This window comes from Lagenorhynchus albirostris, chromosome 8 (assembly GCF_949774975.1).
Source record: "Lagenorhynchus albirostris chromosome 8, mLagAlb1.1, whole genome shotgun sequence".
In the NCBI taxonomy this organism is placed as follows: domain Eukaryota; kingdom Metazoa; phylum Chordata; class Mammalia; order Artiodactyla; family Delphinidae; genus Lagenorhynchus; species Lagenorhynchus albirostris.
In genome coordinates this window covers 96828905-96856725 of record NC_083102.1, presented here as the reverse complement: position 1 = coordinate 96856725, position 27821 = coordinate 96828905, and the positions used below count along the sequence as shown (strand labels likewise).

The 27821-nt window shown below is 56.7% G+C and overlaps 1 protein-coding gene and 1 long non-coding RNA gene across 2 annotated transcripts; one reads left to right on the top strand and one right to left on the bottom strand.

Moving 5' to 3' along the window:
* Positions 1–206: 206 nt before the first annotated feature.
* On the bottom strand, positions 207–8024 carry LOC132524884 (uncharacterized). Its single transcript, XR_009542075.1, has 3 exons — positions 6213–8024; positions 4977–5207; positions 207–4843 (listed from the first exon to the last, which is right to left on the bottom strand). It is a non-coding gene; the product is annotated as an uncharacterized LOC132524884 (long non-coding RNA).
* MYO1G (myosin IG) lies at positions 1864–16736 on the top strand. Its single transcript, XM_060157443.1, has 22 exons — positions 1864–1983; positions 3447–3655; positions 3829–3922; positions 4687–4852; positions 5128–5181; positions 5920–6015; positions 6271–6390; positions 7011–7235; positions 7331–7476; positions 7932–8046; positions 8233–8403; positions 8613–8683; positions 9762–9836; positions 10037–10169; positions 10873–11039; positions 11232–11439; positions 13220–13443; positions 14016–14160; positions 14865–14969; positions 15177–15290; positions 16249–16403; positions 16479–16736. The coding sequence occupies exons 1-22, from the start codon at positions 1892–1894 to the stop codon at positions 16633–16635; spliced, it is 3042 nt and encodes a 1013-aa protein (XP_060013426.1). The 5' UTR covers positions 1864–1891; the 3' UTR covers positions 16636–16736.
* The last annotated feature ends 11085 nt before the right edge of the window (positions 16737–27821 follow it).

The following is a 27821-nucleotide window of genomic DNA, read 5'->3' as shown; positions in this document are numbered from 1 at the left end:
GGCTCACAGGCTCTAGAGCGCAGGCTCAGTAGTTGTGGTGCACAGGCTTAGTTGCTCCGTCACATGTGGGATCTTCCCGGACCAGGGCTGGAACCCGTGTTCCCTGCAGGCGGATTCTTAACCACTGCACCACCAGGGAAGTCCCATGACATGAAAATTTTATTGAGTTCAGGTTTGTGTCTCAAGTTTCACTGGAACAGCCACATCATCCTTTTCACTTGTTAATTTAATGCAAACCCCAGGCCCAGAGATTGGGGAAGTGAAACCTTGAGGCTCTGTGAGAACTCCCCAGGTACTCTTGAGCTTTGGTTTGGAAAACCCTTCAAAAGCACCAGCCAAAGAGGCAGGGGGTGCGAAGGGAGTCTTCAGAGACTGGGAGGATGAAACTTGACCAGAACTTGCTGACGAGAAGCCCCAGGCCTGGCGCAGGGTGGAGCCAAAGCCTGGTCCGGACGGGAGGGTCCCCTCAGAACAATGGGCGCAGTGCTGTGAGGCTTGGTTTTATCAGGCGTTTGAAAATAAGCACTTTACAATTTCATTAGATATGTATTCGTTTTAAAGTCTCTGAAGGAAAAAAACCCTTGCATATCAAACAATGTTTCAGAGTTTAAAAAGTGAGTTGATTGATGAGGACCTACTGTATAGCACAGGGAACTCCACTCAATGCTCTGTGGTGACCTAAATGGGAAGGAAATCCAAAAAAGGGGATATATGTACACGTGTAGCTGATTCACTTTGCTGTACAGTAGAAACTAACACATTAGAAAGCAGCTATACTCCAATAAAACTTGATTTAAAAAAAGAGACTTTTGATCACGCTTGGTTAGAAATTTTATTCTAGTCTCGAGCTAAAATGAACCCCAAATTGTATTCTAGTCTAGACCCTAAATGTCATAGAATAAATTCTTTTATTCATTCAGGTTAAAAAAAAAAAAAGTGACTTGACTGAAAGACAGTTCTTAAATAAACTAGCTTTTTGAGTAGAGAATCCCAAAGGTAGTACACGGATGACTCAAACTTGGGAAATGCGCTGTCTTCCCTGTGCGAGGGGAGGGATGAGAGAGAACTGCCTCGTGTCCCCAACCCGGACGCCGTGTGGTCGAAGTCTGAGCTGGCCCGTCTGGCCACTTGTCAAGGGCCCGCCTGCTCCACGGAGAGGAGTGAGGCCACACCTCTGGGAGGTGAGGGCCAAGGTGGGACAGGAGGGCTCCTGGCGCAGCTCCTGGGTCTCACTACTAGAGAGACAGGCAGGCGGGCCCCGAGGACACAAAGGACCCTTTTGGGAAACATCCGGAAGCCTGGACCAGTGGCAAGACTGGGTCTCGGCATGACGAACCCAGACCACCAGCCCCGTGGCTGTGGCGGGCTAAGCCTGGAAGCTGGCTTTGTGGTTCACATCGCGGCGTGGTCACACTTGGAAGGAGTACTGCCTAGGCTCCTGCCCCAAAGGCCTGGGTGTCGGCATTTGTTCACCTCGTCGAGGTGCAATGTACCTACCCGAAAATCCGCCTAGTGCTGAGGTCTGAGAGCTGACGGCTTTTGCGGCCACCGCCATGTCAAGAAAACCCTGCTCAGGGGCCCACCCGTGGCCTGGGCGCAGCAGGGCTGGGGACCGCAGAGACGCGGCTGCCTGGGGCGAGGGTGAGATCACAGAGGGTCGGAGTTTCCACCGTGAGGCACGCCCTGAGGGGAACCAGGAAGCACGGCTCAGAGCCCCTTGGGACGGCAGGCAGGGAGGGCAAACCCTCCCTGGGGCCACAAGAACCCACTTCCTACTTCACCACACTGGCAGCGGGAGGGAGGGCTGGGCCTGTGCGAGAGCACCCCTCCCTTGAGCTGCTCTGCACAGGAAGGTCGGGGCAACCTGGCCTGGGTGCTTCCCGCCGGCAGGATGGAGGACGAAGGCCCTGAGTGCAGCAAGCCCGACTTTGTGCTTTTGGACCAAGTGACCATGGAAGACTTCATGGAGAACCTGAAGCTCAGGTAGACCTAGGGCAGGGGCTCCCCTTCTCCCCATCCCCACTCCCGCTGGTCTCTGCCAGCCCCAGCCCGCTGTCTGCGTGACTGCAGGGGGACGTTGGGACAGGAAGGACTGTCGCCTCAGGGCCAGGGCAACCAGCCAGTGCTAGAGCAGGCTTCCCAGACCCGGGCCTTCCACACAGCCCAGGTGCCTCCTGACCCCTCCTCCTGGCAGGTGCCAGGCCCCCGGACCGGGTGGATGCTCCGTCCCCCTAGTGGGGCTGTGCTGGGCCCTGGGGGCTCCAAAGGAAGTGGTCAGGGCCCACCCTGGGGGGTGCAGGTGGACAAGCTGAGATGACACTCTCAGGGGGGCATGTGGAGTGCTTCAGGGCATGGCCGGTAGAAGAGACACGGGGCCCTATTTGCCAGAGGGCAGAGGGCAGGGAGGAGTTGGTCGTGGCACCAGGAGCTGGCTTCATCCCTGGACAGCCAGGGAGAGTAGAAGGTGACTGTGCAGAGCTTGGGGACAGGTCCCACTGACCCCCAATTGCTGAAGTCAGGCACAGGCGGGCCCTGAGCCAAGGTCAGGGCTGTGGGATGGAGAGTCAGACAGGAAATGAGCTGCTCTCTTAGCGGCAGAGAGCTAAGCATGATTTCACTTCATTCCTATAAACTAGCTTCTGAGACAGGTATTACCATCTCCGTATTAACGATGGAACCCCGAGCCTGGGGCCACACAGCTTGCAGATGGGAGAGTCTGTCTCCAGCAGGTCCCGGGTATGCAGGGAGCCAAGCCAGGGAACTCCCGCGTCCGTCTGAGGTAGCTGAGGAAGAGGAACCCGGGACCGGCTGTCAGGGGCAGGGCGGGTCCGGCAGGGCAGCAGGCTCCTCCCAGGGCAGAAGGGTCGAGGGAGGGATGATGCACACAGGCACCCTTCCGGGTGACTAGGCTCCTGCAGGGAAGCGCCCAGAACTCTGAGGAGGCGCCCGGGGGGAGGGTGGTGGCACCCCTCCCAGTCCCTGCTGTCTGGGTGGGGCTGGGCTGGGTCGCTTCTGCTTCTGGGTCCCCGCCCAGGTCTTGAGGCGGAAACAGCTGGAGGCCCCTCCCTCCGCCTCCCACCCCCATCTGCTCTGGTCCTCAACCCAGCTTCCCACACTGCCAGCTCTGCCTTGGCCAGTGAGGCCTGGGGCAAGTCAGTCCCTTAATGAAGTGGGTAGTCATGATTCCCGTGACATCAGGATCCCCGTGGAGAGCAGCTTGGATCCCACCACCACCTCGTGTGGGGTGCGACTCCCGGCAAACGGCACCAGGAAGTCTCAAGTCAGCCGGCACCCTCTCTCCCCCCCCCCCCCCCGACTCCCTCGTCTACTCTCAGCCCTGGGGGTGGGCCAGGGCCCCAAGGCTTCCCGCCTGGGCCCAATGCCCCGGGACCTAGGTGTGTGTCCCCGAGGCCCCGAGCACTGAGGACTGGCCCTGCCTGTGCCAGGTTCGAGAAGGGCCACATCTACACGTACATCGGTGAAGTGCTGGTGTCCGTGAACCCCTACCAGGAGCTGCCCCTGTACGGGCCCGAGGCCATCGCCAGGTACCAGGGACGCGAGCTCTATGAGCGGCCGCCCCACCTGTACGCTGTGGCCAACGCTGCCTACAGGGCGATGAAGCGCCGGTCCAGGGATACCTGCATTGTTATCTCAGGTACCTGCCCTGCAGCCAGGGCCCAGGCTCTGGCTCACAGCCTCCCTGCGCCCCGGTGTTTTCATCTGTCAATGATGGGGAGGTGACTGGAGCACCTGGGAGTGGGCATGGGCACCGGGAGCTGGTTAAGGGGAAGCAGCCAGAAATTGTCTGACTGTTCTTCCTTCCGGCAGGGGAGAGTGGGGCAGGGAAGACGGAAGCCAGCAGGCACATCATGCAGTACATCGCTGCCGTCACCAACCCGAGCCAGAGGGCCGAGGTGGAGAGGTGAGGCTGGGGAGGGGGTGGGGAGGGGCCTCCTGCCTGATGGGGGCAAGAGACACGATGGAGCCCGGCTCAGGCCCAGTTCAGTGGCTGTCAGCAAGCCTCCAGGTGAGCCGCAGCCCGGACCTCTCGACCCCAGGAGAGGCGAGGCCCAGCACGTGGGTGCCCTTCCCCTAGGGACAGGAAGGGAGTGAGGTGCAGAGGGCCGACAGATGGGTGCCGAGGCCTCACCGGGACCTGATGGAAGTGGAGAGGTTGGCTGGCCTGTCAGGAAGGCCCAGGATGCCAGGCCGGGTGTCAGGGTTTGGGTCAGGAACCCAGGGCCCACCTGCCTGCCAGCTGCTCACCAGCGGGGATTTGTAGGGGCTGTGTGGGAGCCCCGGCTCCTCCTGTTGAGGTGGGGTAAGGTGGGGTTCGGGGCAGGAGCGGGGTGGGAACAGCGATGGAAGTTCCCAAGCATACACGGCTGGCAGCGCCGAGCGTGCAGACCCAGCTCCTCACTGGGCTGCAGCTTTGGTCTGGAAAGGCAGGGCCAATGCCTTTCAAGGCTCAAGGCTTTACAGGACAACCGACGTGAGCCCCCGCAGGTGCCTTTCCCAGCATCTCAGAGTCAAAGGCCTGCAAGGGGCAGCGCAGGGTGAGGCCAGGCCCTCAGGCTCCCTCTCCTCCTGTGATGGGGAAGCCTCAGACGGGGATGCTGGACCTGGGCACGGCCCCCAGCGCGAGGTCTTTGCGCTACAGCCCCTCAGCCCCTCTGCCCCCCGCAGGGTCAAGGACGTGCTGCTCAAGTCCACCTGCGTGCTGGAGGCCTTCGGCAACGCTCGCACCAACCGCAACCACAACTCCAGCCGCTTCGGCAAGTACATGGATATCAACTTTGACTTCAAAGGAGACCCCGTGGGGGGACACATCCACAGCTACCTGCTGGAGAAGGTGGGCCTTAACACTGAGACCCTGGGCAGGTGGGCTGCACAAAGGCCTCCCTTGGGGGGACCAGGCAGAGCTGCCCCACCACGCCGAGCCCCCCAGGCCTGGCATCCTGGGGACAGGAACCTACCTTCTCAGGTGTCCCAGCTTCACTGGGCGGGGCTCCCCCTGAAGCCAGGTCAGCCACCACCCCCACCTGCACTGCCCCAGGGGCTCTGGGACAGGTCCCCTGGGGTGGGGCCAACATCCAGGCCTCTGTCCAGCTGCTCCTCTCTCCTCAGTCTCGGGTCCTCAAGCAGCACGTGGGCGAGAGGAACTTCCATGCCTTCTACCTGGTGAGCCAAAGCAGGCAGGGGGAGACCTGCAGGGAAGGCCTTCTGATTGCCCCACCCACAGTCCCTTTCCCTCCCCTCTCCCTCCGTGCCATCGCCCCAGCCCCGCCCCTACTGCAGTGGGAGCTCCCTGGACGTGGCTGTGTGTACACCTCATTCATCTGACTCTGACGTGGGGTCCCCCTGGACGCGGGCAGGGCAGTGTCCACACCATGTCTGACACTGAGGTGGATTCTGGACACTGATAGTGTCTACACTGGGTTAGACCCACTGAGGTGGTGTCTCCCTGGACTCAGGTGGTTACACCATGTTTGGCCCACTGAGGCGGGTCTCCTTGGACTTGGGTGGTATCTACATTCTTTCTGACTCACCGAAGTGCGTCTGCCTGGTCATTGGCAGTGTCTACATGGTGTCTGATCACTGAAGTAGGTCCTCCCAGGACATAGGCAATGTCTGCAATGTGTCTGACCTCTGAAGTGGGTCTCTGTGGACTCAGGTGGTATCTACACCATGTCTGACCACTGAAGTGGTCTTTCCCTGGATAGGTGTGGTGTCTACACAGTATCTGACCTAGAAGTAGGTTCTCCCTGGGCTCAGGCAGTGTCCACACCATCACTGTGCTGACCCACACCATGAATTTGTTGGGTCAGCGGTGGTTGAAGGACGCGTCTGTTTGTCCTGCGTACGTGGGTGGGGTCTTTGGAGCTCAGGGGCCTAACGGAGGGGTGTCGGGTCCTTCAGGTGCTGCGGGGCTGTGAGGACAAAGAGCTGCAAGAACTGCACCTGCAGAGAAACCCTGCGCTATATAATTTCACCCGCCAGGGGGCGGGGCTCAGTGTGAGTGGGGGCAGGGAGCCGAGGCTCTAATCACGCTTAGTCCCAGGACCCTGGTGCTAGTGGCCAGTGACTTCAGCAGGGGCCAGGGCGGTGTGCATGGTTCAGAGGGACTGGTGGGGCCCTGACTCGGCAGGCTTTCAGTTGGAGGAATCGGGGCTCAGTGCCGGGATGGGGGTGCAGTGGGTGGGCATGCTCACTGGGACAGAGGAGTCGAGGCTCAGCGTGGCACTGGGTGCTGGGACCTTTCTCCCCCAGGTCTTGGACAGCGACGAGAAGAGCCACCACCAGGCGGTGACGGAGGCCATGCGGGTGATTGGCTTCAGTCCTGAGGAGGTGGCCTCCGTGCACCGGATCCTGGCCGCCATTCTGCACCTGGTGAGCCTGGCTGTGGGCTCTGCGGCCGTTTCCCCACGTGGTGCCCTGGCCGGGTGCCTCCCCTGCAGGAGGAGACTGGCCTCTGACAACCAGCCATGTAACCGGCCCACTTCTCCCTCTGCTGAAACTGAGTTGCTTTGGCTCTGGGTTCCCACAGGCCGGGCCCTGAGCCGTGGGCCCTGCGTGCCCAGAATGGGCCTCGTCCTGGTCTGGCAGGTCAGCCCAGACTTAGCAGGCAAGGGCAGTCTGGGCTCAGTAAAGCTGAACACATGCAGACTGGCCTTTTGCTTCCGTCACCTAAGAGCTGTGTGGCCTTGGGCAGGTTACTCAGCGCCTCTGAGCCTTAGTTCTCTCTGAGGAAGCATGAGGAATGGGTAGCACATAGCCAGCTGCAGAAGGATGCAGTGGGACCATTCGCATGACGTTCGGGTGGGAAGCCTTGGGGAAGGCTCTGGCATGCTCCAGGAAGCGCTCCCCTCTCTCTCTCTGGCTGTGTATGTGGTAGAAGCCAAGCTCTACTGTACCCCGCGTCCCTGCCTCCCCCCGCCCCCCAGGGGCAGAGGGGTGCAGCAGGCTCCTCTGAGGCGCGGAGCCTGACTTCATGGTTCCTGCATCACCAGGGAAACATCAAGTTTGTGGAGCCGGAGGAGGGCAGTCTGGAGCAGAGGGGCCTGGCGGTGACTGATGAGGTGCTGGTGGACCACGTGGCTGAGCTGACGGCCACACCCCGGGAGATGGTGCTGCGCTGCCTGCTGGCTCGCACTGTGGCCTCGGGAGGCAGGGAACTCATCGAGAAGGGCCACACTGCGGCTGAGGCCAGCTATGCCCGGGACGCCTGTGCCAAGGTGCTCTGGAGGTGGGGGGGGGCAACCTGGAGGCCTTCCCGGAGGAGACGAAGCCAGAGGCAGTCAGAGGCAGCTGGCTCCTGGCCTCTTCCCAGGCAGTGTACCAGCGGCTGTTTGAGTGGGTGGTGGACCGGATCAACCGTGTCATGGAACCCCGGGACCGGGACCCTCGACGCGACGGCAAGGACACAGTCATCGGCGTGCTGGACATCTACGGCTTCGAGGTGTTCCCTGTCAACAGGTGGGTAGCCCTGCCACCACACCCTGACCCCACCCACTCTCTAAGGCCGCCTTAGTCCTGGGGAGCTCGGCTGGGCTGGGGAGCAGGGGGTCCGGCGTCAGTGCCGATCGGTCCCTGGCCCCAGGCTCGTGCCTTCAAGCCGGCCTCAGCTGTGCCGCCGTCCACTGGTGCCTGGGAAGGCGATATCTCGGCTCACTTCCCCTCGCTGGGACTCCCAGATCCACTCCAGGGCGTGCGTGCTGGACTTGGGGGCAGGCGGGTAAAAGAGCGGCCCGGAGCGGGAGATGCTCCCTGACAGAGAGGCCACTTGGGACGCCTGGCACCAGCGCCCTCAGGCAGACTTCTGGGGATCTGTTTGCGGGGAAGCCTGCCATTTGTTGCGCTCGCTCCCCGTGGAGCCAAAGCCCTGAGGTGGGCGGTCGAGGCATGACTCTCAGCGGCCCCTCCGCCCCCAGCTTCGAGCAGTTCTGCATCAATTACTGCAACGAGAAGCTGCAGCAGCTCTTCATCCAGCTCATCCTGAAGCAGGAGCAGGAAGAGTACGAGCGGGAGGGCATCGCCTGGCAGAGCGTGAGTGCCGGGCCGTCCTGCACAGCGCGGGCCCGGAGGGAGAGGCATGGCGCTGGGCGGGCGGGTGTGTGCAGAGCAGGGCGGGGTGGGGGTGGGGGTGGGGGTGGGGGAGCGGGCGCCGGGCAGGAACTCGGGCATGAGGCCGGCCGACGGGGCTCGGGAGCTGCCCTGTTTGCCCTCCCGCAGGTGGAGTACTTCAACAACGCCACCATCGTGGACCTGGTGGAGCGGCCCCACCGGGGCATCCTGGCTGTGCTGGATGAGGCCTGCGGCAGTGCGGGCCCCATCACCGACCGGATCTTCCTGCAGACCCTGGACACGCACCACCGCCACCACCCGCACTACACCAGCCGCCAGGTGCCCCTCCGCCCCTGCGGTCTCCCCCGCCCTGTGCACCCCCGGCTGGTCCCAGCACTGGAAAGGGCGCCACAGGTGCCACGCTGCCTGTCTTGGGGTGGGGGTGGGGTCCTTGGCGGTGGCTCAGCCTTCTCTGCAGGACTGCCCCCCCTCCCCCAGATCCCCCCACACCTTCTGTGCCTTGACCTGGCCTGCCTCCCCCCCAATAGCTCTGCCCCACAGACAAGACAATGGAGTTTGGCCGAGACTTCCGGATCAAGCACTATGCAGGGGATGTCATGTAAGGGCCCCCCACTGAGCGTCTGGTCCCCCTCCTCTGCCCCTTCCCCTTTTTAAGGCACTGAAAATATTCCCTTCACCAGATTCACAAGTAAAAAGCATACATACAATGGGGCTTTTAAGATAGCGATTCTCAGCCCTGGCTGCATCATAGAATCTTCTGGGAAGCTTTTTAAAAAATGCCCATTTCAAAAAAAAAAAAAAAATGCCCATTTCTGGGAGAGGGGCTGGAGATTCCGAGGTGCAGCCAGGGTGGACCTCTGCTCCTAGGCCAGGGCCAGTTCTCGTCACGCTTTGAGCAAAGCCTGCACATCAAGGTGCAGGCCAGCAAGGAGGAGCAGAGGGGCGAGAGGCTGTGTCTCTAACAAGCTCCCAGGCCAGATGGACACTGCGGGTCCTCAGGCTACACACTGAGTACCGAGGCCCCAGGTGTCTTCCAGGAGTGGCCATGATTATTATTAATTTCCCTGTCACTCACCTCACCTGGAAGTGGATCTGAGGTGACACAGAGAGAGGCACAAGTGTCCAACGTGTCCTTCGCAAGGAGAAGAAATAAGAGTCGAAAAGACGAAGCCACCAGAAGTCAGATCCCATGGCCTTGAGCCTTTCTAGGAGCTGCAAGTGAAGCCAAGATTTTAGCACTGAGCTTTCTAACAGTCAAAGGATGAGACAATGAATCTGAGGCTCTCGGTGCCACTGGAACAAAATAGACCAATGACTCAGGAGTTCCTGGTTGTAATTGCAATCGCTGATATTTTTGGAAACTCAGTAGGCACTGTTCTGAGCTCGTGGTCTCTGTTGAGGCACAGAGAGTTTCAGTAACTTGTCCTGGGTCAGGTCACACCGCACGTATGTGCTAGAGCCAGGGTTCAGTGATGCGACATTTGGCATCTCTCAGGAGAGAAGCTTTGGAGGGAGGAGGGCTTATGTGATGAGAGGGAAGACAGAAAGGACAGGGAAAGGAAGACGAGCACGTGAGGAGGAAGGAAGAGAGGCTGACCAGGTGGGGGGAGGGGAGGGGCATGCTGGGGGCCGTCCGAGGGCCCCGTCTCCTCAGTGGCCCTGTCCCCCCCGACCAGGTACTCGGTGGAGGGCTTCATTGACAAGAACAGAGACTCCCTCTTCCAGGACTTCAAGCGGCTGCTGTACAACAGGTGAGCAGGCTCTGTGGGCATGCGTGTGGGCACCAGAGGGCGAGGGCCCAGGGCCTCTGGCTGGAAGGGCCTTCAGACACTCCAGTCTGACCCTCACAGACAGCCTGAGGGTCAAAGCTGAGGCCATGAAGCTTACAAATGGCCAGGCTGGGGTGTGGGCTGTCCTGGAGGGCGGCTGGCCATGCAGCCTGTGTCCACAGCGCGGACCCCACCCTGCGGGCCATGTGGCCAGATGGGCAGCAGGACATCACGGAGGTGACCAAGCGCCCCCTGACGGCTGGCACGCTCTTCAAGAACTCCATGGTGGCCCTGGTGGAAAACCTGGCCTCCAAGGTACGGGCCCCCCCACCGCAACCCCACCCTGAGTCTGGATCCTTCCGGATCCTTCTGTTTCCTCTCTGCTGCAAGCCACAACCCCTCCAGCAGGGAGGGACCGGCCACTGCACAGGTTAAGATGCCCTGGACCAGGCCGAGGCTTGAGTAAATGCGGGGTCCCAGCAGCCTTCCCCTGGCCTCATTGCCTCTTGGGGATGGGCTGGGGGAGACCTTGCTCAGAGCTTGGGTTGGCCCAGCCCTGGTGCTGCCCAGATACGGGTTAGCTTCTGGAAGCTGGGGTCACAGGGACAGGAAAGTGGCACGAGCACCTTACAGAGCTTGGGGCCCAAAGTCAGAGGGGGCAGTGGAAGGACAGCAGAATATCCAGAGACTCAGCAGGGCCTCTGGGAAGCGAAAGGAAGGGCTAAGGGGCTTTGCTGCCCGGTCAGAACCTGGCTCTGGGCCAGCCTCCTGCCCGCACCCAGCACTGGGCTCCCAGGTCCCATGCTGCCCGCCACCCCTCATCCGCAGTCTCCTCCTGGCCTCAGCCTTCGGCCTGCCCTTGGGCCCTCAGCCTCCCCTTCCCCTGAGAGCCTCTTCCCCACGCGGACAGACGGCAGCGTGGGAGGATGGAGACGGCAGGATGGAGACAGCTGCTGCCCCTGCCAGGTGACTGTAGGGCCGTGACACTGGCCTCTCCGAGTGTCCTTTGTCCCCACAGGAGCCCTTCTACATCCGCTGCATCAAGCCCAATGAGGACAAGGTGGCCGCGAAGCTGGACGAGGGCCACTGTCGGCACCAGGTCGCATACCTGGGGCTGCTGGAGAACGTGAGGGTCCGCAGGGCTGGCTTCGCTTCCCGCCAGCCCTATTCTCGATTCCTGCTCAGGTACGGCCCCCTCCCCCAGGGGCGTGTCCTTGAGGGGTTCCAGCAGCGGGCCGTGGGGCGCTTTTCAGACTTCAAGGCGGGAGCCTGCATGCATGGGGTTGGGGGGGGAATGGGGGCGGGGCGAGTCAAGGCGGGGCGAATCCGCACTCCTCCACAGGGTCTGGCGCCCACTGCCCGGTCCTTCTGTGACAGGTACAAGATGACCTGTGAGTACACGTGGCCAAACCACCTGCTGGGCTCCGATAGGGCGGCCGTGAGCGCCCTCCTGGAGCAGCACGGGCTGCAGGGGGACGTGGCCTTTGGCCACAGCAAACTCTTCATCCGTTCGCCCCGGACGCTGGTCACGCTGGAGCAGAGCCGCGCGTGTCTCATCCCCATCATCGTGCTGCTGCTACAGAAGGTGCGGCGGGGCTGGACGGCCCCCAGGGAGGGCGTGGGAGGATGGGCAGGAGAGAGCTGTGTGCGTTACCTGGGGGGAGAGGAGAGATGGATGTGTACCACCCGGAGTTGGGGGGATGTGCGTTACCTGGGGGGCGCACAGGCACACTTCCAAGTACCGGGGGAGCCCCTGCTCGCCGGTGACAAACCAACACTGAAACTGACTTAAGCAAAAAGTGGGGCTGTTGTTCGGGTCCCCTCTGTTCCGTGGCCACCAGCCTCAGGCCCAGGTGCTCAAAACAGACACTCAGGAATCTGGCTTCCTTCCTTCCTTTCTTTTTTCCTTCTTTTCTTCCATTTATTCTCAAAGATTTCAGACCTGGAGAAAAGCATGCAGAATGGTGTGCTCTATTCCCACACGCTACTGCCCTGTGTCAACCACGTCACATGACCAACGTGGTTTTGGGTAGACATCGCACCTCTATCCCAGTTATTCGGAAGCAAATCATTTCATTTATAATCATTTCAGTATGTCTTCCCAAAGGATAAGGATTCTCCCACCTCGCCCCATAACTTTTTATTTTTAACATTTCAAACCTACAGAAAAGTGGAAATGATTACTATTCACCTGGATTGCTCCAATTATGTTCTCCCCTCCCCACCCCGTCTCTTTCTCTCTGTCTCTATCTCTCTTTCTCCATACGCACATACAGATACTCACATATGCATATATTTGTATTTTTTCCCAAACCATATAAAGTAATGACACCCCTAGATCCTTCAGCACGCATATCCTAAGAACAAGGTCATCCACCTTTACAACCACACTGACATTAGCACATTCAAGAAGCCTAACACTGGGAGTTCCCTGGCGGTGCAGTGGTTAGGGCCCTGCGCTTCCACTGCAGGGGGCACGGGTTCCATCTCTGGTGGGGGAACTAAGATCCCGCATGCTGCAGGGCATGGCCAAAAAAAAAAAAGAAACCTAACACTGATAAAATATATTCTACACATCTGAATGTCTAATATGTAGGCCATATTTAAATTTCTGAAAGGGTCCCACTATGACCCATTACATCTTTTAATTTTTTTATTTTTAAATGGTATGGTAGAGCAGTCTTTTTTTTTTTTTTTTTGGCTGTGTTGGGTCTTTGCTGCTGCACACGGGCTTTCTCTAGTTGCGGCGAACGGGGGCTACTCTTTGTTGCGGTGCGTGAGCTTCTCACCGCGGTGGCTTCTCTTGTTGCGGAGCACGGGCTCTAGGTGCGCGGGCTTCAGTAGGTGTGGCACGCAGGCTTAGTTGCTCCGCAGAATGTGGACCTTCTTGACCCAGGGATCGAACCCGTGTCCACTGCATTGGCAGGCGGATTCTTAACCCCTGCGCCACCAGGGAAGTCCTCCATTACATCTTTTAAAAACCCAGAATCCAACTAAGGACGACACACTGCATTTCATTGTTACCTCTGTTATCTCCTATAACACACAGGGTTTTTTTTTTAAGAACATGACCTAATAGCATCACAGAAACAGGATTTAGAAAGTTCACACTGACTTGCTGCTGTCCTGTCCAGTCAATAACCACACGTCCCCAGTCGTGTCCTCAGTCTGTTCAACTCAGGGTCTATACGTTGCTTAAGTCTCTTTTAATCTGTGGGTTCGCTGGGCTGCTTGCCTTGTAGGTTCTTCAGTCTGGGTTTTGATGGTTACATTCTCGGGTGCCCCTCCATTTTGGGGTCTCCTAAGGTGAGGGAGGCGGGGCCTGGCAGGGCCTAATGGAGCACCACCTCCCACTGGCCCCCCAGGCATGGCGGGGCACGCTGGCCAGGCGGCACTTCCGGCGACTGAGGGCCGTCTACACCATCATGCGCTGGTTCCGGAGGCACAAGGTGCGCGCTCACCTGGCAGAGATGCAGCGGCGATTCCAGGCTGCACGGCAGCCCCCACTCTACGGCCGTGACCTTGTGTGGCCGCTGCCCCCTGCTGTGCTGCAGCCTTTCCAGGACATCTGCCAGGCGCTCTTCTGCAGGTACTCGCCCTCTGCCACCGCCCCTCACTCTTTTCCACTCAGCTAGAGCCCACTGAACACCCGGACCGGGCCATCTGAACCCCTTGGTGCTAGCCAGGAGGCAGGTGGTCCCACTGGATAAGCAGAAAACAGGGGGCTGTGCACATCTGCTGGCTGCCCACACCCCACAGCCGGTGGAAGATTCCTAATGTCCCCAGCACCATTCTGGACATCTGGAGGGGATGCAGGCCTCCATCTCCTTGCTAGAGGCTTGCAGGGAGGGTGGTGGGTCAGAGCTAGAAGTGGGGGAAACTTTACAACTGAGCAGGGCTTTGAAGGCTGAGTAGGAGTTCTTTAGGAGAGGTGTGAAGGGCAACCAGCGTGCTCAGAGCAGGAGAGGCCACCTTCCACTGAGACCAGGGAGGCTGGGACACAGAGGGTGGCTAGTGCCTGGCTGAGGGGCCTGGCCTTATCCTGTGGGGGAAGGGACATGAAAAGGCACTAACGTGTGTTCTCAGGAAAAGGGGCAGAACCAGGAGTAGGGAAGGGTGAGGCCTGCACAGTGGTCTGTCTGACCACCTGGCCCTCTCCAGGTGGCGGGCCCGGCAGCTGGTGAAGAACATCCCCCCTTCAGACATGGCTCAGATCAAGGCCAAGGTGGCCGCCATGGCGGCCCTGCAGGAGCTGCGACAGGACTGGGGCTGCCGGCGGGCCTGGGCCCGGGACTACTTGTCCTCCGTAAGTGTCAGGGCTGTGGGGTCTGGGTGCCAAGGAGAGGCTCAAGGCTGAAACCTTGCCCATGTCCGCCTCAGCTGTCCTCTCCCTGAGCCTGGCTGTCCTGTGGGCTGTACCCCTCTGTTCCTGCCCCTGGCCTCTGAAGTTCAAGGGTTTTCACCCAGAACCAGCTAGCCTGGGCTTTACTCAGCACCTCCCCCTCTGCCCTCCTCCCACTTGCCTTCCTGTGTTTTCAGGTCAGCCCCCCCAGTCTCCGGCACAGATCCCCCTTCTTAGGCACAGCCCCCTGACTCCATGCCATGGCCCCCCTTGGCCCACAGCGGGTGCTGTGAGCCGCCCCCTGGCCCCATTCTGCAGGGGATGAAGGCTCAGGGGCGAGAGGCTTGCCCAGGTGGGTGGCTTGGCATGGAGGAGCGAGGTCCCACCAGCCCCTTCCATCTCTCAGTCTGCCCGGGCCTGGCGTGGGGAGCTGGGCTGGTGGGTGGTGTGGACGGCACAGACATGTGTGCCTAGAACCTCAGGGCTGCAGGGGGTCTATGCGGTGGGCCTTAGGGAAGCCAGCGTGGCAGGTGGACCCACCAGGAGGCTGGCGCATGGCCTGATGAGGTTCTCTGAGGTCAAGGATAACTGTGCCAATTCCCTGAGAGTTGCTGTCAGTCAAGCATGGTCCCAAGACCCCATCCCAAGCAGCCCCCATCTGTCCTCAGGCCGCAGACAACCCCACAGCCTCAGGCCTGTTTGCTCAGCGACTGAAGACGCTTCGGGAAAAGGACGGCTTCGGGGCCGTGCTCTTCTCCAGCCATGTCCGAAAGGTGAGCAGTGGATACAGGGCTGCAGGCCCGTGGCAGCCCTGGCCCAGGCCTAGCTTAGAGGTTTCACAGCTGACCCTGAAACTTCAAAAGTCGTCAGTTCCAGCCCCGTCAGTGAGAGAGTGGCCTCAGGGAGGCGAGGCCACTGGCCACACCTGCTGGGGAGCCCCCTGGGGCAGGCAAGTGACCCTGAGAGCACCTGTCCTGCAGGTGAATCGCTTCAACAAAAGCCGGGACCGGGCGCTTCTGCTCACAGACCGGCACCTCTACAAGCTGGAGCCGGGCCGGCAGTACCGGGTGATGCGGGCCGTGCCCCTGGACGTGGTGAGCCCTGTGCGGGGGCGGGGGCATCCGTGAGGCCCTAGCTGGCCTGGTGTCCTGCTGGGCACTGCCGGGCCCCTCCCCTCATGCCTACCTGGGATGGCTGGAGCTTTCTAGAACTCAGCATCAGCTCAGGACGACAACTCCTCCCCCGCCCCATGCGCCCCTGCTGAACAGCCTGCAGAGGCTTCCGGTTGCCCCACGGGTGGGGGGCCCAGAGCCCCATCCTCAGCCTCCTCGCCCCCCTCCTGCTCCACTCTTTGGCAGAACGAAATGCCAAATGGCCCCTCTTCCCCACACCTGTGCCAGTGCCCGCCCGGGGGTCTCCGCCACGGGACCGCGTGGAGCTGGCTGCAGTGCGTGGCTGCCACCCCTGGGACCCTGTCCCCGCCTTTCACCCCTCTGTCCAGTTCTGTGACCCACTTGCTCCCTGGAGTCGCAGCTCATATTCCCACAGGCCAAGGGGCAACCCAGGGCAGGGACTGAGGCTGGGGGTCCGTGTAACTGTCAGGCTGGAGGACCATCTGGTATGGTGGCCACGACCCGTGTGGCTATTTAAATGCAATGAAAAGGAAAGAAAAGTAGAAGTTCAGCTCGTCAGTGGCACCAGCACATTCGGGTGCTGGAGAGCCACAGGTGAGCAGTGGCGCCACGTTAGACTGTGCAGATCTAGGACATTCCATTAGGGCAAAAAGCCCTCGTGTGCGGTGCGCCCTGCCCGACCCTCGCCTTTATGGGCAGAACCAGAGAGGGAGGAAGGGGACCTAGAGGGAACAGCAGGGTTGTGGGGCCTGGGGGAGAGGAGGGGAGCTCAGGAGAGGCCGAGGGGAGCGGGCGGGGTGCTGGGGAGGGGAAGATGAGTGCGGGGGGCGGGCCTGTGCTGCTGGGCTGTGGGGTGTAGGTGCAGGTTTGGGGAGGAGGGCCTGCTGCGCCCCTGACCCTGAGACCCCGCCCCCTTCAGGTGACCGGGCTGAGCGTGACCAGCGGGCGGGACCAGCTGGTGGTGCTGCACGCGCGGGGCTACGACGACCTGGTGGTGTGTCTGCACCGCTCCCGGCCGCCACTGGATAACCGCGTCGGGGAGCTGGTGGGCGTGCTGGCCGCGCACTGCCAGGGGTGAGTCTCGGGGCGCGGGGGCGGCTGCGGGGCTGCGGAGCCCTGCCCGTCCTGACCCTGACCTCCATCCTTCAGGGAGGGCCGGGCCCTGGAGGTCCGGGTCTCCGACTGCATCCCGCTGACCCAGCGCGGGGCTCGGCGCCTGGTCTCCGTGGAGCCCAAGTCGGAGCAGCCAGAGCCGGATTTCCGCTGCAGCCGCGGTGCCTTCACCCTCCTGTGGCCGGACTGCTGAGCCGGCCTACCTGCGCACACCGGGGCCTGGTCGAGGGGTTCTCCACCCGCACCCACACCGGGGAAGGATCGCAGTCTCGCTGTGCAATAAAGGACGCTGAGTCTGTGATGGGCGTAGGCTTGTGTCGGGGGGCGGACAGTCTCCAGCCACTGCCGATTTGGCAAATGTCACCCCAATGTCCTCTGCTGACCCCTGAATCCAAGGCTGCCCCTCTTGGGTTTCCGAATGTCCCCAGCGCCTTGGTCTCTTTCTCTCTCCTCCCCTCCTGTAGGACTCCATTGTTCCTATTGGGCCATTGGGGAAGCTTGGGGGTCCCAGGGCCGTCTTGGGACGGGGCTTGGGCAGAGCACACACTGGGGGCACACACTGTCCCAGATGCTGTCCCACGGCCTGGGAGCCCTACCTCTGGGACACCGGTAGCCAGGACCCCCCAGACTCTGGGAGCCCGTCCCCATGCCTGGGGTTTCTCCAGGAAGCCAACCCAAGGAAGGCCAGATTGAGCACACCCGCCCCCGCTCAGGCTAGCAGAGCCTCTCCCTAGCCCCTGCCCCTGCCCCGGCCCCCTCCAGCCCCAGGCCCTCTCCTCTCCTCTCTCAGTAGGTGGCTTCTCTGTCCCCAACGCTAAGCTCTTCCTCTTCCTGGGGCACCCTAAATTTGGGGGCATCCTTGTTTGATTGTGCCCTGTTGGTGTGGAGAGAGGTCGCTGTTTGCCGTGGCCTTTGGGTGTGTCATGGAAGGGCTGAGAACTTACTGAGGCTTCCCCTTGTCACTGTCACCTCTCCTCTCCTGGGGGGCAGGGGGGGTCACCTCCCGCCATGCAGGTCTGTGTCTGGCTGCTCCTGCCCTGGAAGAGGCCTGGAGGCCCCCAAAGCCCCCAGATGGCCTACTCCGGCATTTCTCCCCAGCTCTGGTGACTCTGGTGGCTTTGGGACAAGCCCTTCCTCCCGGTGTTCCTGTCCCTGCTGCTCACACCAGTAACCCTGCTGCCTCCCTTCACCTCCATCCGTTATGTGGGGCCCCTGCCGAGGCAAGCTGGCTCCACCCCTGAGTAACTGTGGGATCAGCACACTTCTCACCCTGGACTTGCGCCTTCTCTCAAATCCTAACCTGCTGCGGTCTAATTCCCCGTGGCTACCAGTTGTCCGTGGAGAATGCCACCCGGCTTAACACCCCCTTCTCACTGCACTTAGGAAGACGGCAGCATCCTAATCAGATGGGCCTGCTGGCCTTCCAGAATCATCCCCACACACAAGCGCAGAGCGCTTTCAGGTGACAGGACCCCAGCCCCTTCCATCCTCAGGACCTTTGCACATGCTTCTACCTCTGGGAGGAGTGTCCCTGTTGCCCTCTTCACCTGCTTGAGCCTCCTTCCTCGGGTCCTCTCCTACATGCTCTTTATTCCTTGAATTCCCCTCCCACCCCACCCTCACGGCCCCCTTCTGCGGAGCACCTTGTCCTGAGCTAGTGAGACACACAGTACTTCCCTCTTGACGCACGCAGGTCACCTGCAGACATTTCATTGCTTTCTGTCATCGTTTGTTTGTGTCAGTCCTCACTGCCAGTCACGGTGGCCCTGATGGGTGCTGCTCTGCTCAGCGCCACAGCTGCTGGCTCCAGTGCGGGGCTGGCCCTGGTGGACACACACGGCCCACTCACTGACCGACGACAGGAGGTGTTGCTGAGTGGCAGCTTGGCAGAGAAAGCTCCCGTCAGTGAGAAAACGAAAGCAAACAGGCTTGGGTCTAGAGAGGGTTTGTCAAGGGTTTGTCTCTCAGGAGGGCCGCCTTCCACAGAAGGGGCCGCTTTTGCAGTCTTGTGTTTTGACCTGCTGAGGTTTCCCACTGAGGATGGGAACTGTCCACATAGAGTTTCCATGCCCAAAGTACACACTCCCCCCAGAAGGGCCATGTACCCACAAAACAAACCTGCCAGCTCTGGGCATGTCAGACTGTGGCCGTTCCCTACAATGAAGCTGAGCTGAGGGTTTGGGCACCCACCCCGAAGCTCCACAGACTGGGTTCAAGTCCAGCTCTTCTGGACTTCCCTAGTGGCGCAGTGGTTAAGCATCCGCCTGCCAATGCAGGGGACACAGTTTCCAGCCCTGGCCCGGGAAGATCCCACATGCCGCAGAGCAACTAAGCCTGTGCACCACAACTACTGAGCCTGCGCTCTAGAGCCCGTGAGTCGCAACTACTGATCCCGCGTGCCACAACTACTGAAGCCCGCGCGCCTAGAGCCCATGCTCCGCAACAAGAGAAGCCACCGCAATGAGTAGCCCGCGCACTGCAACGAAGAGTAGCCCCCGCTTGCCGCAACCAGAGAAAAGCCTGCGCGCAGCAACGAAGACCCAACACAGCCAAAAACTAATTAATTAATTATTAAAAATCAATTGACTGTATATGTGGGGTCTATTTCTAAAAAACAAAAACAAAAATTCCAGCTCTTCCTGTTAGAATCGGGTAACCCAGACATGGGCCCTCCTCTCAGCTTCCTATCAACAGAACAAGTCTGCTAGAACATTCTCCTAAAGTTGTTTCGAGGACTACATGAGGCCCTAGGGAAGATGTCTAGCATGCCGGGTGAGCCTTATCCAGATGCAGGGACGTGAAAAGTCCATGTGTGGCTCAGTCGGTGGCTCCCTCAGCGTGTCTGGTCCCTCCAGAACCAGAACCACAGGAGCAGGAAAGGCCGTCTCCATTTAGCAGATGAGGAAACAACCCTAAAGGTGGCCTTTTTTTTAAAATGTAAAGTTATGCTGGTCTCCCCTCAAAAAATGTGTAGACTTAATTCTTTCAATTATCCTTGCGTACACTCCTGCCACTTTTTATTGAGGTATAATTCACACAACACAAGGTTCACCACTTTTTTTAAAGAAGAAAGTAACATTTTTTTAAAACACTATTTAGTTGGTAGCACTGTGTCTTAGTTGTGGCAGGTGGGCTCCTTAGTTGTGGCATATGAGATCTAGTTCTCCGAGCAAGGATCGAACCCAGGCCTCCTGCATTGGGAGCGCAGAGTCTTAACCACCGCGCCACCAGGGAAGTCCCCAAAATTCACCGTTTTAACATGAGCAATTTGGTAGTTTTTAGTATATTAACAAGGCTGTGCAACCAGCCAGCGCCATTATCTAATATTAGAACTTTTCATCGCCCCAGAGAGAAGCTGGCAGTCACGCCCATTCCCCTCTCCCCAGCCTCTGGCAGCCACTAACCTACTTTCTGTGTCTACGGATTTGTCTATTCCGACAGTTCACATAAAGCAGCGGTCCCTAACCTTTCTGGCACCAGGGACCAGTTTCATGGAAGACAATTTTTCCATGCACAGGGGTGGGGGGAATGGTTCAGGTGATAATGCAAACGATGGGGAGTGATGGGGAGCGATGGGGAGCGGTGGGGAGTGATGGGGAGCCATCAGGAGCATCGGATGAAGCTTCACTCGCTAGCCCGTGGCTCACCTCCTGCTGTGCAGCCCGGTTCCTAACAGGCCGCGGACCACCAGCAGTCCGCAGCCTGGGGACCCCTGGCGTAAATGGAATCATACAATGTGTGATCCCATTCGTCTGGCTTCTTTCACTTAGCATAATGTCTTCAGAGTTCAACCATATGGTAGCACATGTCAGTACTTCATTCTTTTATGGACAAATAATATTCTATTGTTTGCATATACCACATTTTGCTTATCCATTAATCAGTTGATGGACATTTGGTGGACTATTATGAATAATGGTGCTGTGAACGTTTGTGCACAAGTTTTTGCGTGGATGTAAGTTTTCGATTCTCTTCATATATACCTAGGAGTGGAATTGCTGGGTCAAATGGTAACTCTAAGTTTAACTTTCTGGAGGAAAAACCAGATGGTTCCAAAGTGGCTGCACCAGTTTACATTCCCACCACCAGTGTATAAGGGTTCCAGTTTCTCCTCATCCTTGCCAACCTTTTGTTATTTTCTGTTTTTTGGTGGTTTTTTTTTTTTTTTTTTTTTTTTGCTATACGCGGGCCTCTCACTGTTGTGGCCTCTCCCGTTGCGGAGCACAGGCTCCGGATGCGCAGACTCAGCGGCCATGGCTCACAGGCCCAGCCGCTCCGCGGCATGTGGGATCTTCCCGGACCGGGGCACGAACCCGCGTCCCCTGCATCGGCAGGCGGACTCTCAACCACTGCGCCGCCAGGGAAGCCCTATTTCTTTTTTTTAAAATAACCGTCATAAAGAGTGTGAAGTGGTATCTCATTGAGGTTTTGATTTGCATTTCCCTGATGACTGATGACATTGGGCAACTTTTCATGTGCTCATTGGCCATTCGTGTCTCTTCTCTGGAGAAATGTTTATTCAAGTATTTTGCCCTTTTTTTTTTTTTTTGGACATACCGTGAGGCATGTGGGATCTTAGTTCCCCAACCGGGGATTGAACCTGCACCACCTGCAATGGAAGCATGAAGTCTTAACCAGTGAACTGCCAGGAAAGTCCCTTTTTCCCCTTTTTTTAAAAAAATACAATTGTACCTAATATGATTGCTGATTAATTTTTTTATTTTTATTTTTGTTTTATCTTAAAATTTTATTTATTTTTGGCTGCGTTGGGTCTTCATTGCTGCGCACGGGCTTTCTCTAGTTGCAGCCAGGGGCTACTCTTCGTTTTTGTGTGCAGGCTTCTCATTGCAGTGGCTTCTCTTGTTGTGGAGCACAGGCTCTAGACATGCAGGCTTCAGTAGTTGTGGCACATGGGCTCAGTAGTTGTGACGCACGGGCTTAGTTGCTGCGTGGAATGTGGGATCTTCTCAGACCAGGGCTCGAACCCGTGTCCCCTGCACTGGCAGGCGGATTCTTAACCACTGTGACACCAGGCAAGTCTCTAATTACAGTTTTGAAAAATATATGGGTGTGTATCAGAGAGGGCAGGACAGGAGAGATCTTACTGCTAACGGTGCTATCTTTTGTATGATGTCATTGTGTGTCTATCTCCTTTTAGTCAACTCTATTTTCTGAAGTTTATGCTCTGAACGTATTTTATGTTGCAGTAAGAAAAAAAATATTTTGAGCCCAAATCACACCCTTGACAAGGAACTACGCCAATGAGCCTATGGATGTGGGCCTGGAATGTGTCCTTCCCTAGCATATTTCTCTCCGTCCCTGAGCAGAGCAGGGTGGGCAGCAGGGATCAGGGGACAGTGATGGGATTCCAAGGGCCAGGTCTAGGGACTGAGCCTGCCCTTCCTTCTCGGGATTGATTGCAGCTGCCCGGGTCTCGCTCAGCTTCGCACAGTGGTCGTGGCTCTAAGGACCAGGTGACACCCACAGACCAAGGCTGGGCAGTCCTCTGCCTCCTCACCTTTCCTGGTCCCCGCGCCTCGCAGGGCTCCTGCAAGTATCGGGTTGCAGAAGGCGTGGACGCCGAGAAGGGAGAGGGCAAGACCGTGTGCGCATTCACAAGAGAGGCCCCTCGGAGAGCCGCCCTGCACTCTGGGCCTGACAGAGCTCTCCCCACTCAACGAGAAAACGAATCAATGGGCCATGAGTGGGCAGTTCAGCGGGCTCTCTACTCTGACCGTGGCATCCTGCATCTCTGATAACAGAACGCCCATCCTCACGGGAATGGCGGTGGTAGTACTTTTTAAAACACCGTCACTTAGCAAAGTATCAAACTGGTAGTCAGACCTGGGGCGGGGCGGGGCGGGGCAGGGGGGCGGGCTTTTGCTCACCCGTGAAATCCCAAAGCCTGGGAACCAAGGGTCTAGAACGGCACTATCCAACCTAAAGAAATGGGATTCACCCCACATATGGAATTTTAAGCTTTCTAACAGCCACAATGCATTTAAATCATATTTTATTTAACATAACTTATTGAAAATATTATTATTTCAACAGGCATCCAATATAAAATTATCAACATCACATTCTACTTCTGGGGGTACTGTCTTTGACACCCAGGGTGTGTTTGCCACTGGCTGCACACCTCACTTTGGACTCGCCCCGCTGCAAGTGCTCAGAGCCCTGTGGCTGGTGGCGCACAGCACAGCCCGAGAGTTCTGCAGGCCCGCAGGCACTCGCAAGCCATTCAAGAGCAACCAGTGAATGGACCAGGAAACCCAGAGCCAGGCTGCCGGGCCGCAGATCCTGTCCGGGAAGGAGCGAGGTGCAGCCGGCGGCCACCAGGGGCCGCGGGCGCTCTGCCGGCTGCCCGGTTTCTCGCCTTTCTGCTCAACCCTCACTGGATGCTACAGTGCAGCGCTGGCCTGGGCTGGGGAGCTCTTATGCAAACACCCTGGTGGCATCTCCACCCGAAGAAAAACTCCCAGACATCTGGAGGTGGTCTGCCCCCTCTGAACTCCCCTTCTTAAAGTTGAGGACCCTTCCAGAAGGCCACACTCAGCAGGTGGTGGGCGGGTATTCATAACCTAACAGAAGGCCAGGCTCAGTGGGAGGCCACATGGGATGAAAGAATGATTCTCACCAAAGGCTCTGGTGGGATGAATGAATGATTTCCACATCTGCCATTAAGCCCAATCTCAGTATTTGAGCACAAGTGCAGAAATGGCCCAAAGGCAGACTCAGACACTAGTTCTGACATTTCTAAAGCACTCTGACACACACCTCATTTGATCTTCACAACTAACCTTAAAGTGAATGCCCTCATTTCTCAACTGAGGGAAATGGGGATCTGTCTGCCTGCGGACCCTGGGGAGACAGGAAGGGAGATGAGCCACCCCTCTGAGACCACCGGGCTGCCTCAATGCACTTTCCACCAGGTGCTCTCAGTGGATCTGAACCCATGGTGTAACATAGTAGAAATATGTACTTGGTGTATACTTTCTGTCCCAGCCTGGAGCTCCTAAGACCCTTGGAATTGCCTGAGTGGTGGGAGTGTCTCTTGTTATTCACTTCGCCTCAGGATGGGGGGCTGGTCACCAGAAAGACCTGGAACCATCAGCTCCCACCCGGGGGGCACGGGGGCTGGAGCTGGAGTTCCGTCTGTGGCAGTGGCTTCATCACTGAGGCCCACGTAATGAAATGTCCGTAGCGCTCTTGGACAGTGAGGGGCCGGCTTCCGGGTGGGTGAACGCTCCCGCGTGCTGGGAGGGTGGTGCACTCTGCCGCCCCACCCAGAGGATCCAAACCTGCCTTTGTTCTTCTTCATACGGCTGTTCATTTATTTCCTTTACAACTGCAAGTACAGTGCTTTCCTAGTTCTGTGAGTCATTCTAGCCATGTGTGGAACATGAAAGAAAGGGTCGTAGGAGCCCCTGAATTTGTAGTCAGCTGGGCAGAAGTGTGGGCAGCCTGTACCAACTGCTTTCAGGGTGTGGGTATCCTTGTGGGACTGGGCCCTCCCCCTGTGGGGTCTGTGCTCACTCGGGAGGTGAATGTGAGAAATGAATTGAATCCTTTGACACCCACCTGGTGTCGGAGAATTGGTTGATGTCAGAAAAAAACAAACACAGGGCCTGGTGAAAACAGCTGCTTGGCTGTAGTTCAGCCTCTGAGAGGTGCCGAGGCCCTGGGATCACTAAAGGAATCCTAGCACTGCTGAACAAGAGCCCTGCAGGGACTGGAGGTGCGTCTCGTCTGGCAGGCCCCGCAGAGGTATTCGTCGTTGGCAGGGGGTTACTCTCTGGTGGGGTGGGACTTTCAGCTGGTCACCGGGTCCTACTTAGACCACATCAGGCGAGTCACTGTGCCACAAAGCAACTCTCTCATGACTCAGAGCTCAAGACTGTGAGAAGTCTTCCTTCCTACTAAGCTGAAATCAGCCTCTCTTGGGCTAATGCACACCTCACCCAACACAGAAGCCCCTTTCTGTTTGTCCTTCCATGTCTGGGACTACCTTGGCCGGTCATCCTCTCCACCCTCCCACCCCTACCCAGCTCCAAATTTGGGCCAAAACTCCTAACCTAGCTCCTCCAAAGTTCTAGGCCCTTCTCCAGCCTCATCAAGCTTCTTCAAGGGTTTACCTGCCACTAAACCATTGAAAATGTGGCCTCGGGGCTCTGTCCAACCAACACATACATGTGGTCTCACCAGCACAGCTCATGGGCTCTTCTCTCTCTTTTTCTTCTTTTTATAAAATATTTTTTAACTATGGTAAAATACAAATAACATAAAATTTACCATTTTGATCATTTTTAAGTGCACAGTCAGTGGTGTTAAATACACTCACGTTGTTGTGCGGCCATCACCACCATTCATCTCTAGAACCTTTTCATCTTACCAAACTGAAACTCTACCCATTAACACTAATTCCCCATCCTTCCTCCCCCAGTCCTTGGCACCCACCATACTACTTTTCATCTCTATGAGTTTGACTTCTCTAGGGACCCCATGTAAGTGGAAACACTCAGTATTTGTCCTTACTTATACTGTAACTGGCTTATTTCACTCAGTATAATATCTTCACATTTCATCCACGTTGTAGAATACAGCAAAATTTCCTTTCTTTTTTAAGGCTGAATAATATCCCATTGTGTGTATATACCACATTTTGTTTATCCATTCATCTGTCGATGGACACTTGGGTTGGTTCTACCTCTTGGCTATTGTGATAATGATGCTATGAACATAGGTGTGCAAATATCTCTGCATGACCTTGTGTTCAATTCTTTTGGGGATATACCTAGGAGTAGAATTGTTGGGTCATATGGTAACTCTATGGTTTAGTTTTTGTTTTTGTTTTTTGCGGTACGCGGGCCTCTCACTGTTGTGGCCTCTCCCGTTGCGGAGCACAGGCTCGGGACACGCAGGCTCAGTGGCCATGGCTCACGGGCCCAGCCGCTCCACGGCATGTGGGATCTTCCCGGACCGGGGCACGAACCCATGTCCCCTGCATCAGCAGGCTGACTCTCAACCACTGCGCCACCAGGGAAGCCCTATGGTTTAGTTTTTTGAGGAACTACCAGATTGTTTTCCACAAAGGCTGCACCATTTTACATTCCCACCATCAAAGAACAAGGTTCCAATTTCTCCACATTCTGCCAACACTTATTTTCCTTCCTTTTTTTTTGTAATAACCATCCTAATGAGTGTGAAGTGGTATCTCTTTGTGGCTTTGTTTTGCATTTCCCTAAGGATTAGTCATTTTGAGCATCTTTTCATGTGCTTATTGGCCATTTATATATATTTTTTCTTTGGAGAAACATCTATTCTTCAAGTCCTTTGAGCATTTTTATTATTTATTCTTTTTGGCCGCACTGTGCAGCTTGCAGGATCTTAGTTCCCCCACTTTCCAGTCTCTTAAAATCCATATTTAGAGGAAAACGATAAAACAAATTGTGGGGAAGCAGCTTCGGAAATCTACACTGTGAGCCACCTAGGTGGAGGAAACCGATTTGGAAACGCAGACGTCCGAGCGTCACCTCTGACCCAGTGGGCCAGCCCTGCAGATTTCCCAAGTAAAAATAACTATTCATAGGAGCATTGCTTATAACAAACACAAAACTGGAAACAGCCTAGAGCCCCCGTCACAGGACACTTAATTCTACCGGTTCATCTAAATTGGTGATCACTAAGATAACAATAAAAATATGGAGACATGTTCAAGCCATGTAAAAGTAATGTAGAGTGCGGGGGGGGGGAGGAGAAACTATTTCATTTTCAATATACTATATATAACTACACACAGTAATTACAACATAAAAATAGATACGCATGTGGATAGAAACTAGAAGGGAACCAGAAGAATGAAAACGGAGGGAATTGGTAGGATTATGTAGGACATTTTTTTCGTTTTAAACTTCCTTTAATATTTCAGGAAAGTTTTACTAAATGATACTTTATAAGTATTTCTATCTCCTGAACTAAAGCTTGTGTTAAACAAAGAAGCAACTCAATCCGAGGACGAGAAAGGGGATGTCTCATTGCTTAACCCACTAGGCAGGCAGGAAAACACGAATTGTTTGGAAAGAGAGAGAGAGTTATAACCCCCTCCCTGGACCTGAAGTTTACCCTTTTGTACTCTGAAAACAGGAGGATCCAGACTTTGGAAACAGAAGCATAGTCAAGACGCTGACCCATGGCTCTGACTCTCAGTGTCGGGTTCCGTTGCAGGGTAATTTCAGCTAGAGCCGGTGACTTGGAGGCAGATGGTGTGGCTGAGACTCCAACAGTGGGGACAGCCGGGGCCGGGGCTGGTCTCAGCCACATGGAGTCCAGGATGCAGGCAAGATGGCCAGCTAGAGCTGCCCGTATGGAGAGCGAGTGAGAGAACCCAAAGGAGACAGAAGGTCGAGGGCTGTGGTGAGGACATGACCTGTTGGAAAGCAGTGAGGGCTCAGAGTCCCTCAACACTCAAGGGCAAGGCGTGAGGGACCACTGGGACCCCAAAGGGGTGGCAATGGGAGGTAAGCAGGGCAGGAGCACAAATAATTGTGTTAAAAACATATACAGAACTACTAGCCCAATAGAAGCATGGACAAAAGCCACGAATAGGCATTTCACCAATGAGGAAACGCCTACAGCCAAGAAGCACACACAGAGATGCCCGGCCTTGTTAATCAGGGAAACATAAACCAACGCGGCAAAAAAGAAGAGTTTTTCATCCATTTCATGACAAAAATGAAGAATCTGACAATGCCAAGGTCTGGAGAGGCTGTGAATCAGAGGCCTCTTAAACACGGCCGAGGAGAGTGAAACCAGTGTAACAACTCGGGAAAACCATCTGACTTTTCCTTATGAACTTGGACATTCACGTGCCTCACAGCTCAGGAAATCGCACCTGGGTATATACCCAAGACAAGGCCCTGCACCTCTACCCCAGAAAACAAGTGCCAGAGGGTCCCCTAGGCTGTTTGTGACAGCAGCCATGACCCTGATGCCCACAAGCAGAAGATGGAACAGGGTGATGGAATATTATACAGCAGTGAACGTGAATCAACTCCAGCTAAACAAGCAAACCCAAAAAAGTGTGGGAATCTTCATAACATAATGTGGAGTGAAAAAGATCAAGTCCAGGAGGTTATTTATGTGATGGCTAATTTATGTGCCAACTTGGCCAGGGCACAGTACCCGATATTTGCTCAAACACCGGTCTAAATGCTGTGATGGTATTATTTAGGTGAGATTAACGTTTAAATCAGTCAACTTTGAATAAAGCAGATTACCATCCATAATGTGGGTGGGCCTCATCCAATCAGTTGAAGGCCTTAAGAAAAAAGACTGGATTCCCTTGAGGAAGGGGGAATTCTGCCTCCAGATGACCTC